This window comes from Opisthocomus hoazin, chromosome 11 (genome assembly GCF_030867145.1).
Source record: "Opisthocomus hoazin isolate bOpiHoa1 chromosome 11, bOpiHoa1.hap1, whole genome shotgun sequence".
Lineage (NCBI taxonomy): Eukaryota > Metazoa > Chordata > Aves > Opisthocomiformes > Opisthocomidae > Opisthocomus > Opisthocomus hoazin.
The window spans coordinates 4158592-4183859 of NC_134424.1; the positions used below are offsets into that span (position 1 = coordinate 4158592).

Below are 25268 nucleotides of genomic sequence, written 5' to 3' on the forward strand. Positions count from 1 at the left end.
AACTAAATCTGAACTTATTTTAGCCTATGCAAAACTTTATTGCAGACCACAGACTGCAGTTTGGACAGAGAAAATCACATGGTTGAATCAATTTTATATAAAAAATACATATATTAAAAAACCTAAAGATTCATGTCAAATTCCTGATCTACAGGAATGTGGGCACATTTCAGCTCTTACAAGAGTTTCCAAGTGAGTGACAGTAGTGAGCAAACTACTGGAAAAAAAATACTTCTAATTCTTTTTTTTAAAGTTTTTTAGATCTTAATTTAAATTATTGTAGTCTGTAAATAGTATCTGAAGAGAAGATGCAATTACATAAAAGCATAGAGTAAATGAGGGAGAAAAAGCAGTCGGTGCAGATCATAACCCTATCGGTTGGGGTGACAGCTTCAATTGCATTTCAGTTCTCTCCAGTTCTCATCCTTTTTATGTTGGATTAAGTAACAGTTTTTGTCGTCTTATTCCCATAGTAACTTTATCTTTTTTTTTAATGTAAATCTATTTGTCTCTTGCTGTCTTTCAAAGTTATCTTTCAAAGCTTATGCATGAATAGCTTGTGAGGGAGAGGAGTAAGGCGAGGAGAGAGAGCAGAGACTTCCTGGCCTGGGAAATAAGAGTATTTTGGATATGAAAAATTCCAACTTCTTTTTTTTTTTTTACCCAAAGCTATTGATTGTATAATTTTTCAGTGTAGTTTTTTTCATGAGACTAAATTTTCACGCTGTTTTAGTAGGTTGGGCAAAACTCTTTCAAAAAGTGTGAAAGCCAACCTATGTGCCCATCCAAAACCACAGACTTAATGACCTGCAGCATCATGGCTGATGTAAGTTAAGTGCCGCTTTCTGTGAAGATAAGTCTTAACTTGCCATGATTTTGCTCCTAGTGTGACTTGGAATCTCTTTAGAGAAGAGAATCCCTTTGTGCCCAGCCCTCCTGCCTGTTGGTCCGTGACCACCAACCCATGGCTCCTTTTGGAGCTGGGAACAGCCTGGCCTGGGGACGGTCTCCGAATCCTCTGTCTCAGGGGATGAGGCCCCAAGTCAGCATGCAAAACCGGTTTGTACGAAAGGGTTCACAGCCTCTGTTAGTTGCAACTGCTTGCAATTTTAAAGCATTAAATGAGGTTGAGAAAAAACAGCTGTTGCCTCATCTTGGTACATCTTTCTCATATTTCTCTGTACATCTTCCTTTCATTTCTTATCTTTCATATTTCACTGAATTGTACTTGTTTAACGTAACAAATATCTGAACTGAAGTGCAGTGGAAGATAGTTATGTAAATTGATCTGAATCAAATTTTGTCTTCCGTAGCGGTAACAGAGGTATTTAGTTGTCTGCTGCTCAATTCTGGTGGTGACAGCTTGCTGGGAGCCGGAGATGCAGCCTGCGTGCAGCGGTGTTAGTGCTGACGCTAAGAAATGAAGAGCTTGTGAAAGTTTTGCGCTCACCTTGTTGTCCACCACCTTTTTGCGTGCATTCAGAGCCTGTGGGTGAGGAATGGACTGCTTGTTTATTAGCCCACTCATGTTTCGTGCTCATCATGCCCCTCGTTCATTTCTCTGATAGCGATCTACATTTTCACAAGAAATGTTTTAAACTTAAATATTGAGTTTGATAACTTAGATACTCATTTTTGTTTGGTTGGAGGATTTTTAAGGCTTTTAAACCCTTTAAGGTTTCTTTCAATTTCAGAATATAGGTAAAGATGAAACCAATATGATGCAATGTATTCTTAGGCATTTAGACTTTATACCTAAAATTCCAAAATCTGTAGGTATAAGAATTTTTATAACTAACAATTTTGACATTTTCCCCCTCCCCCAGATAAAGCTTTGAACAAAAAAGGTTTAATTTTGGCAGATAATTGTTTATTTATTTGGAAGAATGGTGACTTTGAGGACTGTTGCACTTCAGGACTGTTCTTAAACCTCTGGAATATGGCTTATTTGGGAAAACAGAGCTAATATTCACTAAAAAATCAAAGCAAGTCATTGCTAAGGGAAATAGTTTCAGCCCTTGTTTTAGTTGTCAGAATTACCCCAATGGGGTCTTGTTAGTCCATTTAACGTACTACAGATGATATTAAGATAATACTTAAAAACATTTATGTTGCATTAATGCCACATTAAGGGCCTGATCTAAAGCCCATTGAAGTTGATAGGAATGTTCAGTAGGAATTTAATGCTTTGATCTTTCAACTGTAGCTTTACAATTTACAAAATCAAACACAAAAAATGTTTGTGTCAACATAAACACATCTGTGTTATCTGCGTTGTACTTTACCCTTCGTGGCTAATAAAACTGTTAGATTTGGATCCTACTGGGACTGAAACAAATGCTTAATAATTCTGAATGCATTTTACAGCAATAAGTTTTGAATGGAAAAAATGTTGTTGCTAAAAGGTGTATAACAAGTGCAGCTGTCTTGTGGTATATAATATGAATATATAAATATTTAGTAAGTTTTAACTGTAAGTAACCCATGGCTGGAAGACAGTGAATGTCAGGTTTAGGAGGGATTACGAATACCTGTCTAAGTGTCTTCACTGTGTATCTTACTACTTTAAATGTACTTTTTCAGGGCTCCCCTTTGCTTCGTGATGTTTATTATTGGTGTAGCTACTTGCTAAGCAGAGCAGGTACCTTAACACCAAAGCAAGGGAACTTGCAGAGCTACACCTATTACACTGCGTTGCTTCGGTCTTTATTTTTGTATCGATAATGTATTTATGTGAGTGTTTCTGGTAGAATATGGTAGTGAGTGGTGACAGAGAGCACAGGCTGTGAATTGTGGGGAGTCTCATCTAATAACTGAGGAAATTCTCACTACTTACAAGAAGAGATGCAGTACCTGTTCTTTATTTTCCTGTTATTACCTCTCTCAGCCCTGTGCAGGGAGAGATCTTCTTTCTTTTTTATGAAACTGTATTTTTTCAGGCCATGGCTTTTTATTAAATTGTAGTTAACGATATACTTTTGAGAATTACATCACCCTACGCGGAGCAATTTGGCTAAGGCTGGAGATCAATCTGCGCATGGAGCATCTGTCACTTAGTGATTCCGCTTAGACTCCAACAAAAAGATTTGAGGTCCCACTGTGGTGTGGGGGTTTTCTCCGTATGTACATGTCTCAATCTATTAAACGCTCTTCAGCAGCACTGGGATTGTGTTTGTTTTTATAAATGGAGTAGCAGAAGAACAGGTAGGTATTTCTGGGCAGTCATTTTTCTCCACTCCCGCAGCATTCTTGTTGAATGGTCTGATGCTGAATTTGTTAATCTATGCAGTTGCTTGCTCAGGTGTAATCCCTTGTTCAGCCACATTTATTCACCCACTGAAGGATGTGCACATTGGTACATCATGGCATATTAAAGGTTTGCTGCTGCCTGCCACAGCTGTTGTCTGTTTGACCCTTCAGTAAACTAACAGTCTTCCACATAATTTTGCTTTCATTCAAGTGTAATGCCATTACTGCGGAGGCAGACAGAATGCAATTCTCTAAAGATCTCGTCTTGTTCCATTCTCTTCCAAGGAGGTTAATGTGCTCAAATGATCCCTGCATTTTCTTTTTTAGCTCTCTTGCTGCAAGAAGAGCAAAGAAGAAAGTGCTCTGGATAATCTGTTTGCGCTAGCTTTTGAGGGATGAAGCAAACTGGGAAGATGAACTCACTGGTTAGGTGGAAGCCCTCTTTACCACTTGAATTTCAAATGCCTTCATTTGTTTCCTTAGCACTTTTCTTTTCATAGCTTTTTACTAAAAGGTTATACAGATTTTATTTTTTCTAGTATCACTTACCGTGGAAATAGGCAAGTCAAAACCTCTTTACCCCAAATCTGCTAAACCACGTTTAAATATTAATGACCTATGGGAATAACTTAAGACTGAAGTTTAATCAGCGTTTTGTCCATAGACATTCATCATTTACAAGTGGTACTATTTAAAAAAAAAAGCACCCCCCCATATTAATGTTTATATTATATTAGTACTTTGCAGACAGCGTGGGTAGCCTTGTGATCTTGCGGAGCTGATGGAGAGAACGAGAGCTGGTAGATGATGGGCTGAAACTGGTGGATGGGGACGTCTATTCCAAACCCTGTGGTGGAAGGCGGCGGCTGTCATGCCATTGAGTGCAGTTTCTCTTTATGAACTTACTGTCACTGTAACATCTGATTTGTATTGTCCTAGTGCTTTTATGTTGATAGCTTCCACTGTATGTCCTGTGATTTTTACCCAGTAATGAAGTTAAACAATCATAAGAGTCAGTGATTTATTTGGTTTCTTGGTTTAGAGGCTGGTTCTGTGCTGCCACAGCTTCTCACCTGCTCTCTGAACTCTTGTTCGCGATTTGCCAGTAAGCTTCCTCACTGGCTCCCCGAGTACCAAGGAAGTGTATGATATGATGTTTTTGATTATTAACGATCTAATATTAACAGTTGTGTTCCGTATTGATTATTCACTCCTCTGCATTCAGCTATTTTTGAACCTCTAATTTCTTAATACATATTTCCCTCTGGTTTTATTTTGTGTGCTTTTTGGAAGAATTGTTTTGAATATTCAGCTTCCCTGGTTAACAATCTAGCATTTTTCTCCTTAGTGTTTCATAACTTCAGCTCGTAATAGTATATGTGACTTATTTACCCATTCATGTATGTGCATAGCTCTCTTGTTCACTTCCATTTAAAAGTAAGTATAATCTCTTTTTAAGCCAGTTCTGTCTTATCCATCCTGTATTTTTTTCTCCTAGCTTTTCTAATGGGGATTCAGTGGACCTACTATCTTTTTTTCTTTTAGAAACCTTTTTGCCTCATAATAAATCCTTCTTTACTAGAAGATTTGGAGATGTGGAGATTTCAGTGTTGAATTTTGTGTCTAAACTGTTGGACCCAAACATACTTCCAGACTCCAGTGTTTGCTTACTCCATGGCGAGGGTGAAAGTGCTTTCTTGCATCCCAGTGTCCATGAGAAGATGATGTTGGTCTGGAGGCTGGAAAAGGGCTGCCAGGCATTGCAGCTGTTTGCAGCTCGAAGTGGGACACTCGGCCGCACCCTGGGACTTGTCTGCCACACACCCTGAATTGCATTGATTTGTCACTATATAAGTTGTCCAAGTAGATTGAGGTAGAGTTCTTATCACAATTATTGCTTTGTGTAATGAAATTAATTTATTCCAAGTCATGCTTGCAAGGATCTCGTTCTTCCTCCAGACAACACAGTATCAGATACCACTTCATTCTGAGCAGGACCAACGAAGAAAGGCTGAGGGAGCTGGGCTTGTTCAGCCTGGAGAAGGCTGCGAGGGGACCTTATAAATGCTTATAAATATCTGCAGGGTGGGTGTCAGGAGGATGGGGCCAGACTCTTTCCAGTGGTGCCCAGTGACAGGACAAGGGGCAACGGGCACACGTGAGGAAGAACTTCTTCCCTCTGAGGGGGACGGAGCCCTGGCCCAGGCTGCCCAGGGAGGCTGTGGAGTCTCCTTCTCTGGAGATATTCCAGACCTGCCTGGACGCGGTCCTGTGCAGCCTGCTCTGGGTGACCCTGCTTCAGCAGGGGGTTGGACTGGGTGATCTCCAGAGATCCCTTCCAACCCCGAACATTCTGTGATTCTGTGAAATTAAATTTTAGGGTTTATTTATCCCTTCTGTTTAATTGTGTAACAATTATTATTCCTGTTTTTATAAACCAAAACATGGGATTTATTTTCTGCATGGGGATTAAACTGCTTGTTTTTTAATGTCTGTTATATGTGGGTCAGAGCAATGATTAACACTGGAAGAGAGGTTTTGTAACTAGACTGAAGCTCTGGCCCGTGTACTGAAAAGGCCCTGCAGGTTTGACAGAATGAGGGGCAAAAGTGGATGTGTGACAGAGCAAGTGAAATTAAATTTTGGCTTAATTGCAGTGGGTAGGCTTTGTCTGTAGTTGTGGTCAGGCTGATAAGTGTGTGTTTGTGTACCTGGTAGGAGCAGGGTGGTTCTTCGGTAGGGTAAAAGGCAGTGTTTACAGCACGTTAGAGTTGAGAAAATAAGCGATGCCATGGGTTGTTCGTGTCTAAGATGAAAGATCAGAAGGGACTGTTAGATAATCTGTTTTGATCTCCTGGATATGGCAATACAATTTTACTCAGTGACCCTTGTATTAAACCCTTACCTGGTATGCAGAAACTTCCTACTTCTGAACTGTCTGGAGTTTTAATTCTAACTTGACGCTATCTGGCTCTAGCCTTTGCGTTTGTCCTACCTAAGAAATGATACCAGGAGAAACTTCTGTGAAAATGCAATGGCAGCGTGCTGCTGAGGGCTGCTGCAGAGCCAGCGCCAGCCTCGCAGGTCTCAGTGGTGGTTACTGCTTCGGTGTGTGCTGTCACTCCGCTCTGAATGACTTCTTTTATCCACTGCTGAGAGTCTGTTGGTGGGAAGGTACAAGTGTGAGAAAGTTGCTTACAGTGAAAACATATTTCAGTGTAGATAAGTAGAGCTGCTGCTGTGTGCGTTGGAGCAGCTGCCAGTTGCAACTGCTCATCGGGGTTCCTGAGATGTCCTACCAGGAGCACGAGGTCTGTGCTCAGCAAGAGCTGCTCTGCACTCGGTGCCTGCTGCAGCTCGCTGTAGGTGCAAAACGGTTTGACACCTTCCACGGAACATTCAGACTCTCAAAAACTAATTAAATACTCAGCAGCACTTGAGGAGAGGAGAGGTTTCCAGATCAGACAAGAAACTCTCCGCTCTAATAGCAGGGAACTCTGGTATGAATCATCGACTCCCTGTACTAAGTAGCTCCAAAATGAGACCAGATGGTCTTGTTTAGGCTGTTTTGGTTGAATTGACTTTTATCCATCAAATTCTGCTCCCTGAAGCTTCCCAGCTTCAGTGCAGCCTCTCCTTCTCCCTGTACTGTAGGTATAGGCAAGAAAATCTCCTTCTAGTTCTTCCCCCACAGGTGAAGCCTTGCTGTGAGGGTACTGCCAAACTCTTTGTCGCTCCGCTTTCTTGCTGTTTCTCTGTGACAGTCACCTAACAGCGTCTGACATCGCTGTTGAGAGAGATGGTCCTTCCTGTGTTCAGATCCCAGTAGCAGAAGCTATGAAATCCATCTGAATGAAAAGAAAACAGAGAAGCTAGAGGAATTTGACTGTAATTAATATCATGATCATAATTGAGGGGTAAGAGATTGGCAGAATGAGTTTTTTGAGACTGGGAATAAAGGGATTTTGGGAAAAGTTGAGGAAGGTGCTGAGCCTGAGTGTCGGTGAGAGTTGAGGAGGCTGGAACTGGTGGGGAATGGAGGAGTGGAGGGAAGCCCGAGGGGAGAGGGCGGAGGTGGTGGGAGGAATGTCCAAAGCATGTGGGAGCATCCCAGACTCCATGAGGGACCACGGCATTGGGACTGGGGCTCTCTGGAGCCGGGGGTTTCAGTCAGGGTGGCTCCCTCACGCGACCCGTGTTCATAACCTTCCCGGTGGCTTCTCTTCTGGTAGCAAATGCCCCTCGGTGCCTTTCCCAGCTGCAATGTGTCCCCAGCCAACAGGAGCCAACGCACGCTCGCAGCCCAAGCCCTTGGTGCTGAAATCGTACTCTTTTGGTGTTTTTTTTCCTTGACCAATATTTGCAGTTTTTGAGCAGCCTTAATTCTGGCATTTTCTAATGCCGAATCGGAATGGAGTTTGCAGCCTCAGTATGTTCTTTTAACTCTAGTAGGGACTACAGAGTAGTATGTTTGCACAAGAATACTGAATTAGATTATGCAGTATTTTTTAGATTTTGATTAATTTTTTTAAGAAGTCATGCTTGTGCACAGGTTGGAGATACAGCTTCATGGGAAACTTTTCATTATTCAGCTTTTGTCTTAAGTATTCAAGAAATGATGCTGCTGCTTGGACTGCACAATGTCCTGTCTTTTGGAGATCGAGTTACGTTTATTCATTTTTGCATTTTAATGTGAACCTGGAAATTTTGTGGTGTTTTAAATATCTCCGCTGTCAGCATCACAATGATGTGTGTTTTTTCTTTTATATTTTTTCTGTCTTATCTGCAGTAGAAAATACCAGCTTGGTTTTCAGCTGGAAATGACATCATGGCAAGAAATGCATTTCACTGCATCGCTGTTCCCTAAAGTCTGAAAGAAAGCAACTGCAGACCCTCCGCGTTGGCCACTTCTGGCTACTGTAAAGAAGTGAACAAAATACGTTCTGGTTAGCTTTGATGTGCTCCTGAGCATTCGTTAAGCTACAACCTGCGTGCTGCTGTACGGTGCCTGGATAGAAGTAGATCATCTTTCTTATCTCTCCTGTCCTGCTGAGCCTGTTAATGTAGTCTAATCCTAGTTAGTAACCTGAGAAATTTATAGTCATCAATGTTGGCAGCAGTTTTCCGGAATCCGTTTTCTGCTGTGGCAACATCCCTGTGCTCAGCTTGGCACTGCTGCCGTTGCAGAGGAGCGCCCGGCGAGGAGTGTGTTATGTCCCTGTGTCAGAAGCGTTAGATTTGAGCATCCCAGAGGCAATTAATGTCATACTACATGCTATATTCAGGGCACTAAGTCTGGGTTATATCATTTGTCAGATGTGAAAATTCACTTACCTCTTTCTTAAAATTGCGGTGTGGATAGTTAATGCAGTAAAATAACTGTTCTTCCTCCACATGAGCCAGGCAAATGTGCTACCATGAAAAAGTATTGCTTTTATTTCTGCCTCTGCATTTTTCATCTACCAGTAACTCCGATAATAAAATTAAAAGTTTTAATTTCTTCTGGATTCCTCTGTAAATATTGTTCTTGATATAGTGTTAATTTCTGTGCTTTCACCCTGTCCCTTCTGTGGCTTGCTTCAAGGAGGTTACTGAAATTGCTTTTGTAGAAATAGTCATCTTCTCTTACATTCCCTTGTGCTTTTTTTGTTACATTGAAGAGTTGAGGTGTGATGTACGTGGCAAACCCATCTGGTTTTAGGATGAGAAAAAGTATATTGAAGAATTATTAAAGTAAAAACAAAAAATATAAATCCATTGGCTCTTCAGGATCCCCAGCATGTCAAGTTAAAAATACTGAACAGCAGCTGGAGCTAGAAATAAAACCCAACCGATTCTGGGGAAAAACCAAAAAGGCACAGGTGATTCTGGCAGGGTTTGCTCCCTTCTAGGCAAATGGCTCTTGCGTTGTGGCTCGTGGCCGGGGAGATGGCTTGGGTCACTGCGCGTGCCTGCTGGCTGCAAAGGCGGTGGTGGAGGGATGGCTGTGAACAGCTGAAGGCACGGCAGGGTTCACATCACAGCGGGGAGAGCGGTCTGGGGGCTGCAGAGCTGTGGAGGGCCTCATCCCCAGAGGGGTGGTCTGCAGGCTGCTGAGGCTGGGGGCTCACTCAGCAGAGCTGGAACAGCTCCGGGATGATGGCGTGGTTTCCTCCAGGGGCCGTGTTTTTAATTAGCTGTGTTGGCGTTAACAGCATTCCTTACTATGTTTGCAGCTCTATACAAACTTATGCATTTCATATTATTTTGCTTAACCCAGGTAGGACACGTGTTTTGACATGAGAACTATAAATATTTTGAAGGTCTGTGAGTATTGGGTTTTTGTGCTGACTAACAAGTTAGTGTATTTTTACGTGTGAAGCAGCAGCTGTGGTCGGACATCTGTTGACAGGACACTTACTCATCTGCTGTATCTGTTATTTGTCATCGTTACATCTGTTGTAGTCCACATGGCCCTAATCAAAGCCGTGGGGCTTTTTGCCAGGTGCTCCATACCAAGTGGGATGGGGAAAATGACAGATTTTGGTTACCCGTATGCTGGCAATACTTTCTGGTGACAACCCAGCTGTATTTTGTGATGTTTGTGGGAGAACATGTCCTTTTCTTTAAGGAAAGTGGCTGTCTTTGCAAAGATAAGAGTGAAGTCAGTGGCAGAAAAAACGTCCTCTTGTCATCAGCATGTTCCCAGTGCTTCAAAACTGAACCATTGTAGGATGGCTTTCACTGGTTTATTTACTTAATGAGGAAAGTCTTCCTGGAAACACTGTCACTTAATAAATAAACAAACTTTCAAGTAATTAGACCTAGATCTGGCAAAGCATTTAGCCATCTGCGTATTAAAATGTGAATAGCCTGGTGTTCTTCACCAGTAAAACTGCTTTATGGTCCTGAGTGGTCAGTGGTGGAGGTGCTTTGTAGACTGTCAGGATATTCTTAAGGTTTGTTTTACGGAGGTGAAATCTGTGTGGCACCTGAGAATTCGGCTGTAGGATAATTTCCTTGAGCAAACATCCTTCCCTCCAGAGATATTTCTTAAATTACCTGAATTGCTTTTGTTCAGTGCTGTGTTTGCCTTGAGTTCAAGGATAAATCCCAGATAATATGAATCTATGGAAGGCATATTTTTTTAAAAATACTTATTGGAGAATGTCTTTCCTTCAAAACCTGCATTTCCCTTACAAAGCTGTTTTTCCAGTTCTGTCGGTGTATTTTTGCCAATGCAAAGCATGTTCAAAAAAAAAAAAATTCCCTGCTCATCAGATGTTGCCTCAACTTTTATGCTACTAATGTTCCTCTACTGATTTTTTTTTTTAATTCTACTGTCTCTGGTCGCTTCCTTCTGTTCCACGCAGCCCACAAAAGCGTCTCATCTCTCTGTCCCTTTTCTCCCTTGTTAGTGCCAACCCTTCTACCTCCTTCCACGCTGACGTCTCTCATTCACTGCACTCTGATACATCCCTGCCAGTTTCTTTTTAGCTTTTCATGTGTGTGCTTGTATAATGCTGACTTTGTTGTATGACTCTTAAATTATTCTCCTTCAGTTGCTGTAGGAGTGCTTAATTGTTTTCTGGTGTGTTTTTTGCTGCACCCCAAGTGGCTGAAGGGGAGGTGCAGAGCCTGAGAGTTCTGTGAGTTTTTGATGCTGTTGGTTGGTGCTGTTCATGGCAGCTGGCTTCAGCAGCCTGTTATTCCCTCCATGGCTCCCTCACTAGATCTTCTACTTTCCCTGCAGTGGAAGCTAGCTGCAGGGTCTCTTCCTGGAGCCACTTACACTGCATAGAAGCTTGCTGCATTTTATTAGCAATGTTTCTATGTATGTGAGATACTGACTCAACTGGGCTTTGCAGAAGGAGATAGAATAATAGGAACGGGGAGGGGAGTGGTAATTCAAGCTGAAAACTCGGAGTTGTCGAAGTAGTGCTTTGGCTTGTGGATAAAGAGTGCCTTGAGGGTGGGAGCCTTCAGGGCACGCGGTGGCCAGGGCGTGGGTGGCTGTGAGTGGCGGAGCTGGGTCTCAGCCCGGGGAGTGATGCTGCTGCCAAAGCCGTGGCTCCTGCTGAAATGGGGTTTTAAAAATACTCTGTAGTGTGTGTGTGAGTGCATAACCTGCTGTACTGCTACCTTCATACAGATGAATGTCGTACGATAAAATGAAATTTCAGTAGTGTGTCAGAGCGTTAACAGGTTTTGTAGAGGTTGCTGTGAAATTACATGATTTGCCCGTAACGCCAGCCTGACAGAAATGAAGCTGTGGAGATGGTTCCTCAGCAGCCAGCGAGCGTCTGCTGGAGTGACAAATCGCCCGGATTCTTTGCGTCCTTTGAGTAATGTTCACTTTTGCACTGTTAATATCTTCCTCCTTTCTACCTCCAACAGTAATTGATGATTATGGAGATAATTTTTGGTCTTATCCCTCCCTCTCTCCTCAGCATGGTGCTCCCAGGCTTGGTCCGCAGCCCAGGGAAGGCAGCATGAAGCCTCGCTGGCTCCAAGTGCGGCTCTGTTGTGCGTTTTCCAAGTGCTGTGTGTCTGCAGGCAGTGTGCTGGGGTTAACAAGCTTTGTATCCCAGCTGTTCTGTGGGGCGGACACAGGTATTTTTAAGAAGCTTAATGTTATGCCAAGTGTACATTCAGTTTCTGCTGTCTGTCTGAAGAAGCCTAAAATATTTGCTCAGGGAAATGTCTTGGTATAGCAAATTTTGGGGGTACAGGGTGGCGGGGAAGAAGGTTGGCTTATGCACATAGGCGATTTAGGCATTGGTGAAGAGGTTTGGTTTTTTTTTTTTTGAAGAAACAAATGCATCTTATTCTGTTTTCTCTGGAAATCGTCATTACCAGCATAGCTATTACAACATGCTGAGGCTGTTATTTTTTCCTAAGAGCCAAGAGACTGCTATTTCATTTCCTCTTAATAATGCGACTTTTACCAGGGCGAGCGGTTTGTGAGTTAGTGCTTCATTATGTGCTAACATCGAACAAAGTCCCCACTTCAGAATTACCTATTCAAGAAAACAGTTAAGATTTGGTTGTCTGACTCATTTAGGTACTTGAGCATCCTACCAGTACAGAATTATACATAAAGTATATTTAACAAGTTCTGTTGCTTTGAATAATGAGTCTAAGTAATGGAATAAATATTTTCGTGGCTCTTAAGGGACAGTTGTGTTTGTAGAGCATGAACCCGTGTTCTGCAGTTATCAAAACATGGTAGAATTGCTCATAGATGTGTCTTGACAATAAATATCAATCGGTACAAGTGTAGTAAGATGCTTCAGTATTACGAGGCTTGGAGTTGGGAACCTACTGAATCCTGCTCCTCTCCAGGGAGTGAATGTGTCTTGTACATTACAAAGTTAGAAGTTAGTGCAGTTCCCAGCAGCCTCTACTAATCTTACGAAGCTCCTGTGTACAGATACGTGTGACTGGGGTGAAACATCACACAGGTCTCTTGGCACAGTGTGATACAGCTCAGTGCTGCCACGGGCTAGGAGTCGCCTGTCTGGAGCAGGTCTGTCATCAGAAATTCTCTGGACTTTTCACAACGTGGTGTTCTATGTCTTTTCAAAGTGTAGGCGTAATATGTGATCTGATCTTGCATGATCCGTTTGCTTCCCTTCCTTGATCACGCAAGACGACAGAATCTGGAAACATTTTAGAAGATGCTCGCAGTGAGCGGCAGTGAATGCTGTCAGCAGGTGTGTCCTCTGCAGGTGAGGTTTTTATTCTCTCACGTGTACAAGGCCTGGTTTACCTTCTGCAGATGTTTCAGGTAGCATATGCTCCCCCCCGCATATACAAATCTTCGTCTCCCCCATGAATTTACAAATCCACGTCTTTTAATATCTGTGGGTATCAGATGAACTTCTATATGCTTCTGTTCCAAATGCAGAAACAGTTATTCCAGGGCAGAGGCAAGGGGAATGATGCTCATGTTACTTTTACTCCATATTTGAAATCTTTCTTAGCAACATGTTTGAGACTTAAAACTTAACTTATTAAATGGAAGGCGAGAACCCAGTGGAATACACAGTTTTCATATCCTTGCTGTTTGGATGTGCAAGAACACGTTTCATTGTTCTTTTCGGGCAGAATAAAAGGCTTTTTAATAAAGCTGAATTGCATTTTCTTGCTCCATTTTATTGCAATGGCATGTGTATTTCAGTTGATGTAGCTTTATGTACTTGGTACTAAGGCAATGAGGCAAATATGTGTTAGCATGGGAAGGGAGAAGAAAATGCTGTTTCAGGAGTCAGAAAAGTCTCAGTTACTAATTTTAAACTTTCTTTCTATATGGCAAACTATAAACAGACAATAAAAACTTGTAATTTCCAGATTACACAGTTCTAGATTGGTTTGAAGTTGAATTTTTTTTTTCTTGTGGAGTCAGGTTTTTGTAACATTTTTACCAAAATATTTTCAGTGCTGTGATGGGAGACTTTGCCTGCCAGAGTTAAGTAATAAAGTAGCTCATTTCCTACTGGAATGGTAGCCTTTCAGAGGAAGGGAGATATAAATGGGGGACAATATATCGTAATAAATACAAGTAAGAATTAAAAATACGTAGGCAAGAGAAACTAATTAAACTTTGTTTTGGTGACCAGTTTGAGAAAGTAGATAAAGCTTTAAAAATCTAGTGATAAGTAAGACAGTTCATAGATCAGAAGATAAAACACAGAAATACTTTATATGTGTTTTTGCCCTTTTTTTCTCAAATAACAGTGGGATATTGTCATCCCATGGGGCACTGGAAAGCGAGTCCTGTTCTGACTTATTGCTCCTTAAAACTGTCTTCTGTCCTGTTCTTACCTTCATTCTTTGTTTCCAGTTCTACTTTTATCCTGCTGAAATGTCTTAATAGTTAAGAGCCTCTGATTTCAGAGGTACAGAATGGTCTGTAAAAGTAAACAAGCTTTTCCACTAGTTGCCGGCCTTTTCCAGTGAGAAATAAATGTTCCTTCCCAATGATTTCATGTAATAGCAAGTTTTGTTAGATACAGCGTTTCTCTCTAGTGTTATTGCTGTTAAAATAGTGGCTTTATTAAAAAAAAAACAAACCAAAAACAGAAATAAAAAAGCCCCCCCCCAAAATAAACAAACAAAAAAAAAACACCAAAGAAAACAACCCCAAACCACTCTGTACTGGTATTCCACCAGACAGGACTGGCTTTGACCTTAAATACTCTGAATATGCTACAGAGGTGCCTGAAAACCTGACCAGAATCTCAAATATAAGCAGGGAGTTCTTTCCAAGGTCAGAGGTTCAGACTTCATTGTGTAATGCTAATAGAGAACTTTGTGGTTATTTTGCATAGTGACTTTTAATTATTTTCAAGGTGGTGCCAGACAATGTGCAAAGAGAATATACAAGTATATAAACGAATTAAGCGATGGTATTTCTGCAGCTGTGTGATTAGTCTGGTACTTAAACCACTCTAGAAGGTAGGATGGAGAGCTTCCTGTTAATTAGTGAAAAATTATTCTTTCATTGTAGTATGGCTCATGTTCTTCATTTTCTGATGGATTCTGCATTGGTTCTTGTTTCCAAAAAAACTCCTCCCCTGTGACAGCAGTCTGCATCTGCAATCAGTGATTAACAACTCCTGCAGTATATCATCGCAGCAGATGAAGCCGCGGAGCTGCGGTGGGTCCCTGCTGTGTCCCGGCAGGCTGGGCGGGACGTGCCCTTCGGAACGCCTCGGCACGGCCCGTGGCTCGTGTCCCTGCCCGAGGTGCTCCCAGGCCGAGCCCGTCCTGCTTGTGCCATGTGTCCGACAGCTCAGGCAGCCGCGTTTCTGCAGGTGTTACGTTCGCACTAAATGAATGTACAGAATGCTTAGAAAGCAGCGATAAACCGGTTCATTTTAATTACAGAAATGATAGGTATTGCGTATGATTTGTGACTTATGGTGGTAGGGAAGGAAGAGGGCAAAATTTGGCCTAAACTAATTTTATATGTAAAATAGATTTTTTTTTTCCCTGTAAATTTTAAAATACATATTGCATAGCTATTTTGTGAAGGATAGCATATCATGCATACGCATAGTGTAGGATATCCTACACATGCATAGCTAGTGTAGGATAGCGTATCTCCTCGCTCTGAAGTACCAGCTGAAAGACCCAAACTTCCTCTGTGGGTGAAAACACAGACCCTGACATGTGTCTGCATGGAAATTCAGTTGGAAACCTGAAAATAGCCCTTTTAAGAAACCCTCATGTGAGCTTTGTGTGGAGTAACAAAGAATAATAAAACAATATCTTCTTGTGGTCAAAAAATGTATTTTTTCAAATGAAGCATTGAAATTCTGATCACTTCGGCTCAGTGTTCTGACTGTAACAGCAGTTGCTTTTCAATATGAAAGAATACTATATTTTATGAAATAGCTACTGCTGGTCAACTTGTGGCTATTATGCTTGGTTATAGAGATGGCCTCATTTGAAGGACTGTGTGTGGGCATCCTTTACAAGGTCATAGACAAACTTTCAAAAATTGTAATCTGTTTGGTTTTCTTACGGAAAAATATGATTTATTCATAGAAAAATCTTTCTTAGTGTAGAATCACACTCTTAGTTTGTATTGGATGTTATATATAGCTTCACTCAAGGATATAATGAGACCATTCTTCCTCGGGTCTTGAGTCACCAGTTAAAGTTAATATAAAATTCTGATAAAACACTGCTGCTCTGCGATTTTGTGTTTATGTGCACTCGGTGGCGTTTGTTTCCCGTCTTGCACGGCTGAAGAAGATGGCGGAAGGCCTGAAGCCGGGCGGAGCGCTGGGTCAGCGCGCCCAGGGGCACAGCACGTGCCTGCGCCGGAGCTTCGCCGTGTGACAGGGGACATGGTCGGGGGGATTCTCGGCTGTTTGAAGAGATACATATCTCTCTTCTGAGCAGCTGCGTTATTAGCGTTGCTTTACGGTTGGTTAGAGGAGCTCAGTAGGATCTTGATGCTGTTTTCATCAGAGCCTTCATTTCAGAATGAACAGCAGCTGAAACCTATTTTTCAGTTATGCTTATGACTCCTTTTTGTTATCAAAATGAGGATAGTACAAGCCTGGCATAAGAACAGAATTGGCCATAGGATCTGTTTCATTATGTTCTTGTAAATTAGCTCGATTCGGTCCTCGTTCTGTCACCCTCCCTCGTGCTGAGCTGCCATTTCTTTTGGCGCTGACCCACTGCAGTCGCTGAACTCGGTTGCAGACAAGAGATGTGATATCAGGTTCTTTGAACTAAAAACTCATGTATGTTTGGTCTTTTCTCTTTCCTAATACCCAGCTCACTTTTCTTTCAACAACAGAACTTGAAAACCCCAGGACGAAGATGAGGAGCGTGGTGTCTGTTCGAGAGGGGCAGGGTGTCGTGCTGCTGTGTGGACCACCGCCCCGGGCAGGAGGTAAGGGACCCACCGGGCTGCATCCTGCGGCCGGCCCGGGCTCACTGGGAGCTGACTATCCCTCTGGAAATGTGAGAGAGGACCTTCAGAGAGCAAGAACGAAGCCTCATTTCTGAAGTAAACACAGAGAGAAAGGAAACAAAACCAACGAGGGGGAGGGGAGGTACTTAGGAAGATTTACTTTTATCTTGAAATGCCTTCTAGTAATTTCTGTGCAGTTAACATGTCTGATTTTTACGATATTTCTAGTAGCTAATTGAGTATCTTCAGGAGTTAAACTCTGCCTGATTTCACAATTGCCAAACCTCAGTGAATCTGGTTTTCTCTATAACCAGACAATTGCAAAGAGTATGTTGTTGTCTTTAATTACGCTCGTATCTGCCTGCTTTCTTGCATTCAAGATGTTCGATAGTGTAATGTAGTGATGCTGGCATAATTCAAAGCACTGCTGTCTTGAGGGTGAGAAAACTGGATATATGGATTCTTGGTGGACCAAAAGCTGCAAGTACGTTTTATCGTTCATTCTGCATCTTCCATCTTTGACTAATTGCTATTGGGCCTCAAGTACTATTTGAAATTAACTGGTTTTAATTGATATGTAGTCTCATTATTGAAGGGCTGTGATGCTAAGCATTAGATTTGATTGCAAAGACAAGGTAATATAAGCTAAACATTGAATACAATCATGTAGGTATTGTGGCCTCTTAAATTTGACAGAGTCCAAGCAAACACAGCCATAAAGTGGCAATTTTACAACTGTCTGAGCTTGCAGAATTCTTCTCTCTCTAAACTGATACATACTCTTAAATCATCTTTATAGCCTTACAACAGCTTTGTCTTTTCAGCTCCTGAGAAAATGGGTCGTTCTCCCAGCTATCTATAAGAATTAGAATGATTAAATTTTGCTTCTATATGCAGTCCAAAGCCTGAATTACCCCGGCTGTTCTTACACTCGCATCCTGTGCATGGGTGTACAGCCAGAGGTGGTCACCAACTGACTACAGCTCTGTGCTGAGCCTTGCGGTGTTTGAGGTGTTAAACAGGAGGTGAGACAAAACACGCTCGTATCGCGAAGAACGGTGCTTCAAATCAACGCGTGGAAGAGGTGAGAATTTCTTCCACAGTCAGCAGATGGGATGTGATTGACACCCCGCACACTAATTGTGTTATTCATGCAAAAAAGAGAGAGCTGAGGGCTCTCTGAATTATCAAATGGAATTGGGAATTGGTACCACAATTGTTTAAAATCCATGGGTTTATTAACCATTAAAATTTTCAGGAGACACGGAGCAAGGTGGAAAATCTTTCCTCTTCTTTCTTCTCTAAAATAAACCCGTAGCGCAGTGGTGTGCAGCATACAGTGCCTCTGGACCTGCATGGTAGGATGCAGGTCAGTGAGTCTTAGATAAAACATCGGTCCGTTAAGCAGTGGTAGTTTGTTAGGAAGAGCAGGGATGGTTTAGAACAGCTGACCTGGCCTGAGGGCTCTGAGGGCTGTTGAGCCCTTTCCAGGTCAGTGATCTGATTTTTTTTTTATGTTTGATTTCTGTATTTATTGCACTGAGCTATCAAATAATTCCAGACAACTCTAATTTTAAAAACCTTCTCTAATACCTTCTTTTCTCGCTCGCTTTAGCCTCTGAAATACTGCTCTTTTGTGTTCTGCCGTGTAGTGCAGTTCCTAAGTTCTTGCTAGCTTGATGGGGATTTGCACTTATTTCTTACATTTTCTAAGAAGCCTTCGGGAAGAGACTTGATTAAATTGTGGTTATTCCTCCATCTGCAGCATTTTGTTATAATAGAAACCAGTGTTCATCCCAAAAGAAATACCAGTTCATAGTATGGAAAAAGGAAATTGCTTCCCTCCTACAACCTGGCATATTTTTTCGTTTGCTTATCTTAGCCACAGATATTTACATAAGTAATATGAATATTGCCTTTCAATGGGGAGCGAATTATTCATGTAGTTAATGGTACTTTTGTCCTCTTGAAGTCTGCAGTTCCAGTTCCATCAGAGTATGGACATCTACCATTTAAACCAACAATGAAACTCCATTTAACTTCATACACGTCAGCTCACGTGCTGAGCTTGTATTTTGACTTTGTCTGAGATGGCCGTTGGCATACGGGGGGGAGAGGATGGTGCTTGATATTTCCAATTGAGGGTATGCAGATCAGTGTTCTTTTTTATTTCTGTCATTAAACATAAGCTGTGTCACAAACCACCCCAACATTTTCTTTAGTGCTAGCACGTTTTCCCTTTTTGGCATTCCCTTTTTTAGCAGTCTTGTTGGTGATTTACTGAATGGGAGACTCCGTAAATGACCGCCTGTGTGTGTGTGTGAAGGCTTCTCCCAAATGTTTTACTAATTCAGCTGGTTATCTAACATTTAAAAAAAAAAAGTAAGTTGTATCACTGAGCAGTGACTTTTTGGTAACTAAGATGGACATCAAGACTATACTTCTGTATATATTTTTAATTCTTTTACAGGGCACCTGTTAAAATACCCTGTTTTTTACACACATTGGTAAATCATCTCACCCGCCTACTCAAAAGATAAAATGACATCTAAAATTTATTTATGTGGATCTGCTGCTCTCTTTTTCAGTTGTCATAATCATTAAATTCTACTGAACTCTCTACAGCTATTTTGACATTTTACTGTGTTATTGTTACATCTTTGATGGTTTTAAAGGACTGTCAGTATAGCAAACATCTCCATGTACAAAACTTGATATTGGACACACTTAACATGGAGCCAGTTAAAAAACGTTCATGCGATGCTATTTTTTTTCCATTCTGCCAAGAATGGAAAAGGCTAGACATATGGAGATCTAAAAATTATTTTTCTCTACTATTGATTTTGTTTCAAAATTGGTATCTAAGGAGTGACAAACCCCAGAGTAAAGCAGATCTGCAAGTTCCTTTAGGGTTTTACCTGCTGTTACTACTGTGCATGTAACTTGATTATCATGTAGCTTGTCTTCAGCCATTATTTCTGTTTGCTAGGTGTTGTGATTTATATTTGTGTAGTACGGTCAGTTTTACTAATCTGACATTGATTTTGTATTTCAGAAAATGCTACTGATTTATAAGGTGTATTGTGTTCTTTGGGAGGGGAGGAAGCAAGGAGGCGTAGTCCTCCTATGTTGTCTGTGGTGGTTTCAGGGCTGCTTTATAAAGATAATTTTTTTTAATGGTAGAAGATTTGCTTGACAGTTATTTAGACTTTTCAAGAAACGCAGGCTTGCCTGGAAGAACTAGGCATTAGTTAATGTTGGTGGATATACTCCCTGTTATCTTGTTGCTATGTGGAATACAACCATAACCCACAAGAACGTGGTGGAGCTGACAAACTGTTGCTTGGAAGTTGCAAGGAGTTTCTACTTGTCTTTATAATCATGATTAGCGTTCCTGTTTGACGTGCTATGGCAAAGGTATTTCTACACATAGAAAGCAGCAAGAACTTGTCTTTCTTTCTATCATGCCCTGATAAATGTAGACTTAATCAATAAATGAGGCTGTAGTTGAAGGATAGGGATCAATCTAGCTTATAGCTTATTATTTTAAAGTTATGACATGATGATTTGAAATGATATTAGATAGATCCCAATTTTATTGCTCACTGCTTGAGATCATTCAGTGAATAATGTCGTGTCTGTGGCAGACTAGTGTTTAGACTTGCAAATTTTTGCTCGTGTCTCTTGTATTTCCATTTGGAGACCTGCAAGTTCCGGCAAGACTGTGCTTCACGCATAACATGGCATGGGAAGTATCTCAGATGCCAGAAATATTTCGATGCTTTGATTATTTCTTTTTTGCAACTCTTGAATATCAACATGCTATTTTTCAGGGAACTATAGATTGAATTAATTTTACTTAGTTGACTTTGGAAACGCGTCACACCTGTAAAACAAAGCAAAACCGAATTGATAGAACTCCAGAATATGGTTTCTTTCTACTGCCTACCAATGTGTTTTCAGGAGGTGGAAAGCATCCTGTTTTTGCACCTTTACTTCTTGCTTTTTTGCAGATTGTGGATGACGCTCATCTGGGCATGAGCAATAAATCATACTTGTAGTAGGCACATTATGAAGTTTTTGCACAAAAATGCATTCTAAGGAGAATAGCATGTTGAATATTGTAAAAGTAGTGGCCTTAAAAATGGTTCCGTAGTGTTCTCAAGCTGTTCTCAACCTGCCAAGGAGATATGATATTTTTATTTAAAAATATATTGTGCAGTAGTCCTGCTGGTGTCGTCATCATCATCTGCACAAATTTCAGCTGACAGTTTAAAATCAAATGATACCCAAGAGACGCTTATATTTGTCCATATGAGGGACAATAATACATGTTCACAGCTGGATTTTTACAATGATTTTTATCTGTCAGAGCATTATTTTCACCACCAGTAACAAAGCAGTGCTGCAGAGGCACTCTGTTCTGCACTTCATCAAATACAGTCTTTCTGCAGCACTTCTTCTCTTGATGAACCTGTGTTCTATACTGAAGTAAACCACACTAAAATTAGTATGTCCTTATTTATATATTTGTGCCACATGTGCAGCTAGTTCACAGTATGTGTTTTTAAGCTAGCATGGGGTGTACAACTGGCTCAAACTTTAGCAAATGATGCATGATTCCAGTTTGGGAAGAGGCAAACTGGACAAGCATGGTGTCACTGAAAATCCTTACAGAACTCTTTGTGAACTCCGTGTTTCATTGTGTACATGAATGCCACTGAACATATGAAGGTGTTAGTATTTCTGGTTTATTTCTTAGATATTGGATCTTCTGTCCTTTTTGTAAGTCTGAGTTTGAGTTGTGTCTAAATCGCAAAGGATAGCTTCGTAGCCAGGTAGTCAGTAGAGCGTAAAGCCTGGAAGCATCTATGATTAGTAATATTAGCTCTTATAAATTTGCACTACATCTTGAATACCCATTGCAAGATGATTGTGGGAATATTGCAGCTTTTTGTCATTTTGTTTTTAAGGAAAGCTTCTAGCCCCCAGTCCTTCATATTTAGTTATTTTTTAAAGTGGCATTCCCAAGTATACAAATCAGAAAACAAAACGATATTTGTAAATCTCATGGTTTTTTTAAAGTTTGTTTTTTCTCTTTATTGGCGGGGCAGCAGAGCCTGTCAGAAGCTGTAGTCTGTGTGGGGGGTACGATTTCACCTAAAGCCCCAGGAGGAGAAAGCAAAGAGGCTGGCTGCGCTACATCTGGTTTTCCCTAACCACTAAGGTGTTAGTACCTATCCTGGTAGCAGATAGAAGGTGGGCTGTTGTGGGAGAGAGCAAAGAGTAGAGTAGACTTTGGCAGGACTGACATTGCATAAGTTACCTCAGCAAAATGTGTGTGGGCACTCCAGGAGACCTCGGAAGACTGGGAGGTGTGCGCTTGGTTGCTGGTACCAGCTCGTATCGTCCCTCTCTCCTGAACCTGAATGAACTGAAAGAGGCAGCGGTATGAGAGGGGAGTGTTTTCGTGGGAGACTGTGCCGCTCGGTGATGGGGTGTTTGCTGGGAGAAGGGGAGGGTGCGAAGAAAGAGGGAGGGGTAGATTGGGAAGAACCAAATGGCGAGGAAAACATTCAGGTCGAGGCTTTTCCCTTAGCTAGTCCCAAGTATCTCAGGTTTGCTTGGTGAAAAAGGGGAGAATATTAGACAAAGTAATGGTGTTTGGCTCTCTACCAAGATTATTTTTATCCCTAAATTGTTACTGTGGGGTTTTTCTCCTCCAGCTCTTTATTATCTTCTCTACTAAAGTATTTGAATTTTCCTTTTGAAGCAGGATAATTGATTAGGACGAGGCAGGAGGGAGATGGCTGCAGTCCCAGCACACAGTCATCGCTGATCATTACACTCTTCACAAGAGTACTGCAAGTAACGTTTGTTTTTCACAGGGGTTTACCGAGTACCCTCTCCTAAATGAGTGCAAGACTACGAAACGAAGTTTGTCGCTAATCACAAGTTTAGCCTGTAAACATTACTGTGTTTCTTTGAAAATTTACACTTGGGTATTTCCATTAGTGTCCCTTAGTTTAGCTCCCTAATATTTAACAGGAGACAGAATCAGATATGTTTTAGTTGAGCAGTAAACTAAACTATCATCTTTTTATCCTCAAAATTATTATAGGCAGGAAGCAATTTAAAATACTTTCAACTATTGAAAAAGCACAACAGAGTTGTTAGAAATGCTCTGAGCAATTAAATGTAAAGTTCCAGGGAGGTGATTAAAAGAACAATTTGTCATTTGAAATGGATATGGCTGATGGGTATGTATTTAAATATTGCTTCCTAAAGCAGCTTCTTTTCTGCATACTTGCAGAGGATGAGCGATGTGATCGGAGGCAGCGCAGTTTGAATGACACAGCTAGTCCGAAACAATTAGTTCAGAAATGGGATAAAGAGAAACTAATCCATCATCCGGCACAGCTCCAGGGGAAGCAAAATTGGGTTTTTATTCAGCACTGGAACCCAAATGTAGAAAAGCATTTTGTTAAACTCTCCCACTACCATCTGGAACAAGATGAACGTTTAACCTGCGAGTTAAGGAGCACTTCTCCATTACGAGGTCACATTTGGTTTGAAACTTAACACTAGTTAATGGTCAAACCCCACGTGTGACTGGAGAAGGGCGGGGGAAAAGGCAGACAGCAGGCAAGGCCGCATTGCTGAGCTGCTTTTCCAGTGGATATGCTGCTTGGAAATGGACCTAGCAGGAGTTTTTCTGTGGTGTTAACAAAGAAATAATGCTGCTGGTCTTGAACATCTGTGTTTCCCAAGGATGAGCTTATGAGTATTTATGTTTTAATTAGCGGTGTGCTTTGCTTTGGACACTGCTGTGAAAGACTCGGAGAAACTCTGCAAGTTGTCGAGCATAGAGACAGACAGACCTTCAGTGGGCTGGTCTGCGTCGCTGGAGCGTTGTCACCTGCGGCGGCTGTGCGAAGGTGACAGACCGGTGTGTGCAGTTCCTGCTTGGCCGCTCTGTGCTGGTGGTGTAGGCGAGGGGACGGCAGAGAAAAATCTGATTCGTGCTGCGACTATGTTTAAGGAATTGCATCTTTTTTCACATCACACTAGCTCATTTCAAAATCAGAAAACGAGTGGACTCTTACCATGTTCTGTTTAAAAATGAAAATTAGGTGTCAGCCTGAAGTAGGAACCTTGCACTTTTGGCTGAAACATTTCAATATTCTTGTTAAATGTGTAGATTGAAATTGCAGGGTATTACACAGGTCTCTCGTCCTGCTCTCAATGTTCTGGGTTATTCCATACACAGAAGTTGCATGCCTAATTACCTGCACAGCATGCTGAAAATTGATCTTTTATACAACAAAATAATTCACCTTTTATGCCAAAAAGATTAATGGTATTCATTAGTTTCAAATCGGGGTGTTTCCATATTCTCTGGAATAAAATGAGTTTCTTGGGATGCGTTCTTAGCCTTTTGTACCTGGACTCGCATTCCCACCATGCAATTTACATTTTGTATAAGCAGAAATATCTTCAGCCAGAAGAGAGTTACTCGGAAGAGTTCAGGGGGAATTTCAGAAGCATTTATAAATCTCCAAACTTTTTTTCCCCAAGTTGGGAAAATGTTACAACTATTTTAACCAGGTACACATTGTCTCGCCTTACTGCTGGTGGCCACAATTCAAGCCCTGTTATAGAGTTTGTTTTGTAATTGTCATTATTTTTGCATAGAAAACATTAACAGACTATAAACTACCAACCTCCAGTTTATAGACAGACTGTACTCTGAAGTCGGACTGCAGCTTTTGTGAACATTTAAAGATTTTTGCGTAATTAGTGGTGTAACTACCTGTGTGCAAACAATGCAGGATGCCCCTTGGAAATACACGGTCAGAGTTTTGTTCTGTTTTTCCCAGCTGAACACAGGACAGTTCTTCAGTTTTTGGGCATTTAAAGTGGTCAAGAGTATACCCTAAAAGTCTGAAGTGATGTACATTTTATTTCCAATAAAATTCTAAAGTGTTTTTTCATTGTCAAAATGATACCACTTTTGACAGCAGCACCTAAAGACATTACAACATCCAACTTACGTGTATGTTAGATGATTCCATATTGGAGTAGATAAACACCTTGTCTTACGCCTACAGTGCATAAGACTTTTTTTATTTGTAAAACAACCTTTAATGTTTGCCAAAAAAGTGAGAAAGATGTGATTTATCTTATGGCAGAGAAAAAGCACTACCTCTGATTTTGGCTGAAGTCCAGGCTCCAGGAATAGCCTTGCAGCTGGTTGGGCTGGTTTGCCAAAGGAAGGACGGACTACTCGAGGCGGTGAACTAATGGGAGTAAAGTAGCTAGAGTTTGCCCAAGTGAGAAAGGAAAAATAGTTAATGAGAGGCTTGAAGGTAGTGCATGTAAGATAAAATTCCTTATACGCCCAGGGGGCATTCGCATCCAAGAGCAGAGTGACCAAAATCTGCGTAGTGTAATCCTCTAAGGATCAAGCTGCAGGGAACTAAGGACAGTTTACATCTAGGTTAAGAGCATCCTCTGAGAGTTTAATGCCCTTTACCCCATGCAGATGAATGTCCTACCTTTAAATAATTTGTTAGCACTTTCCCAGGGGTTCCCATGCAGG

The 25268-nt window shown here is 41.3% G+C and overlaps 1 protein-coding gene across 1 annotated transcript in view; it reads left to right on the forward strand.

Moving 5' to 3' along the window:
- Positions 1–25268, forward strand: part of CNTN3 (contactin 3) — a 106218-nt gene that overhangs the window by 34012 nt on the left and 46938 nt on the right. The window contains exon 3 of the mRNA XM_075432632.1: positions 16550–16645. Within this exon, the coding sequence (XP_075288747.1) occupies positions 16550–16645 (96 nt within the window). The remainder of the gene's footprint in view (positions 1–16549; positions 16646–25268) is intronic.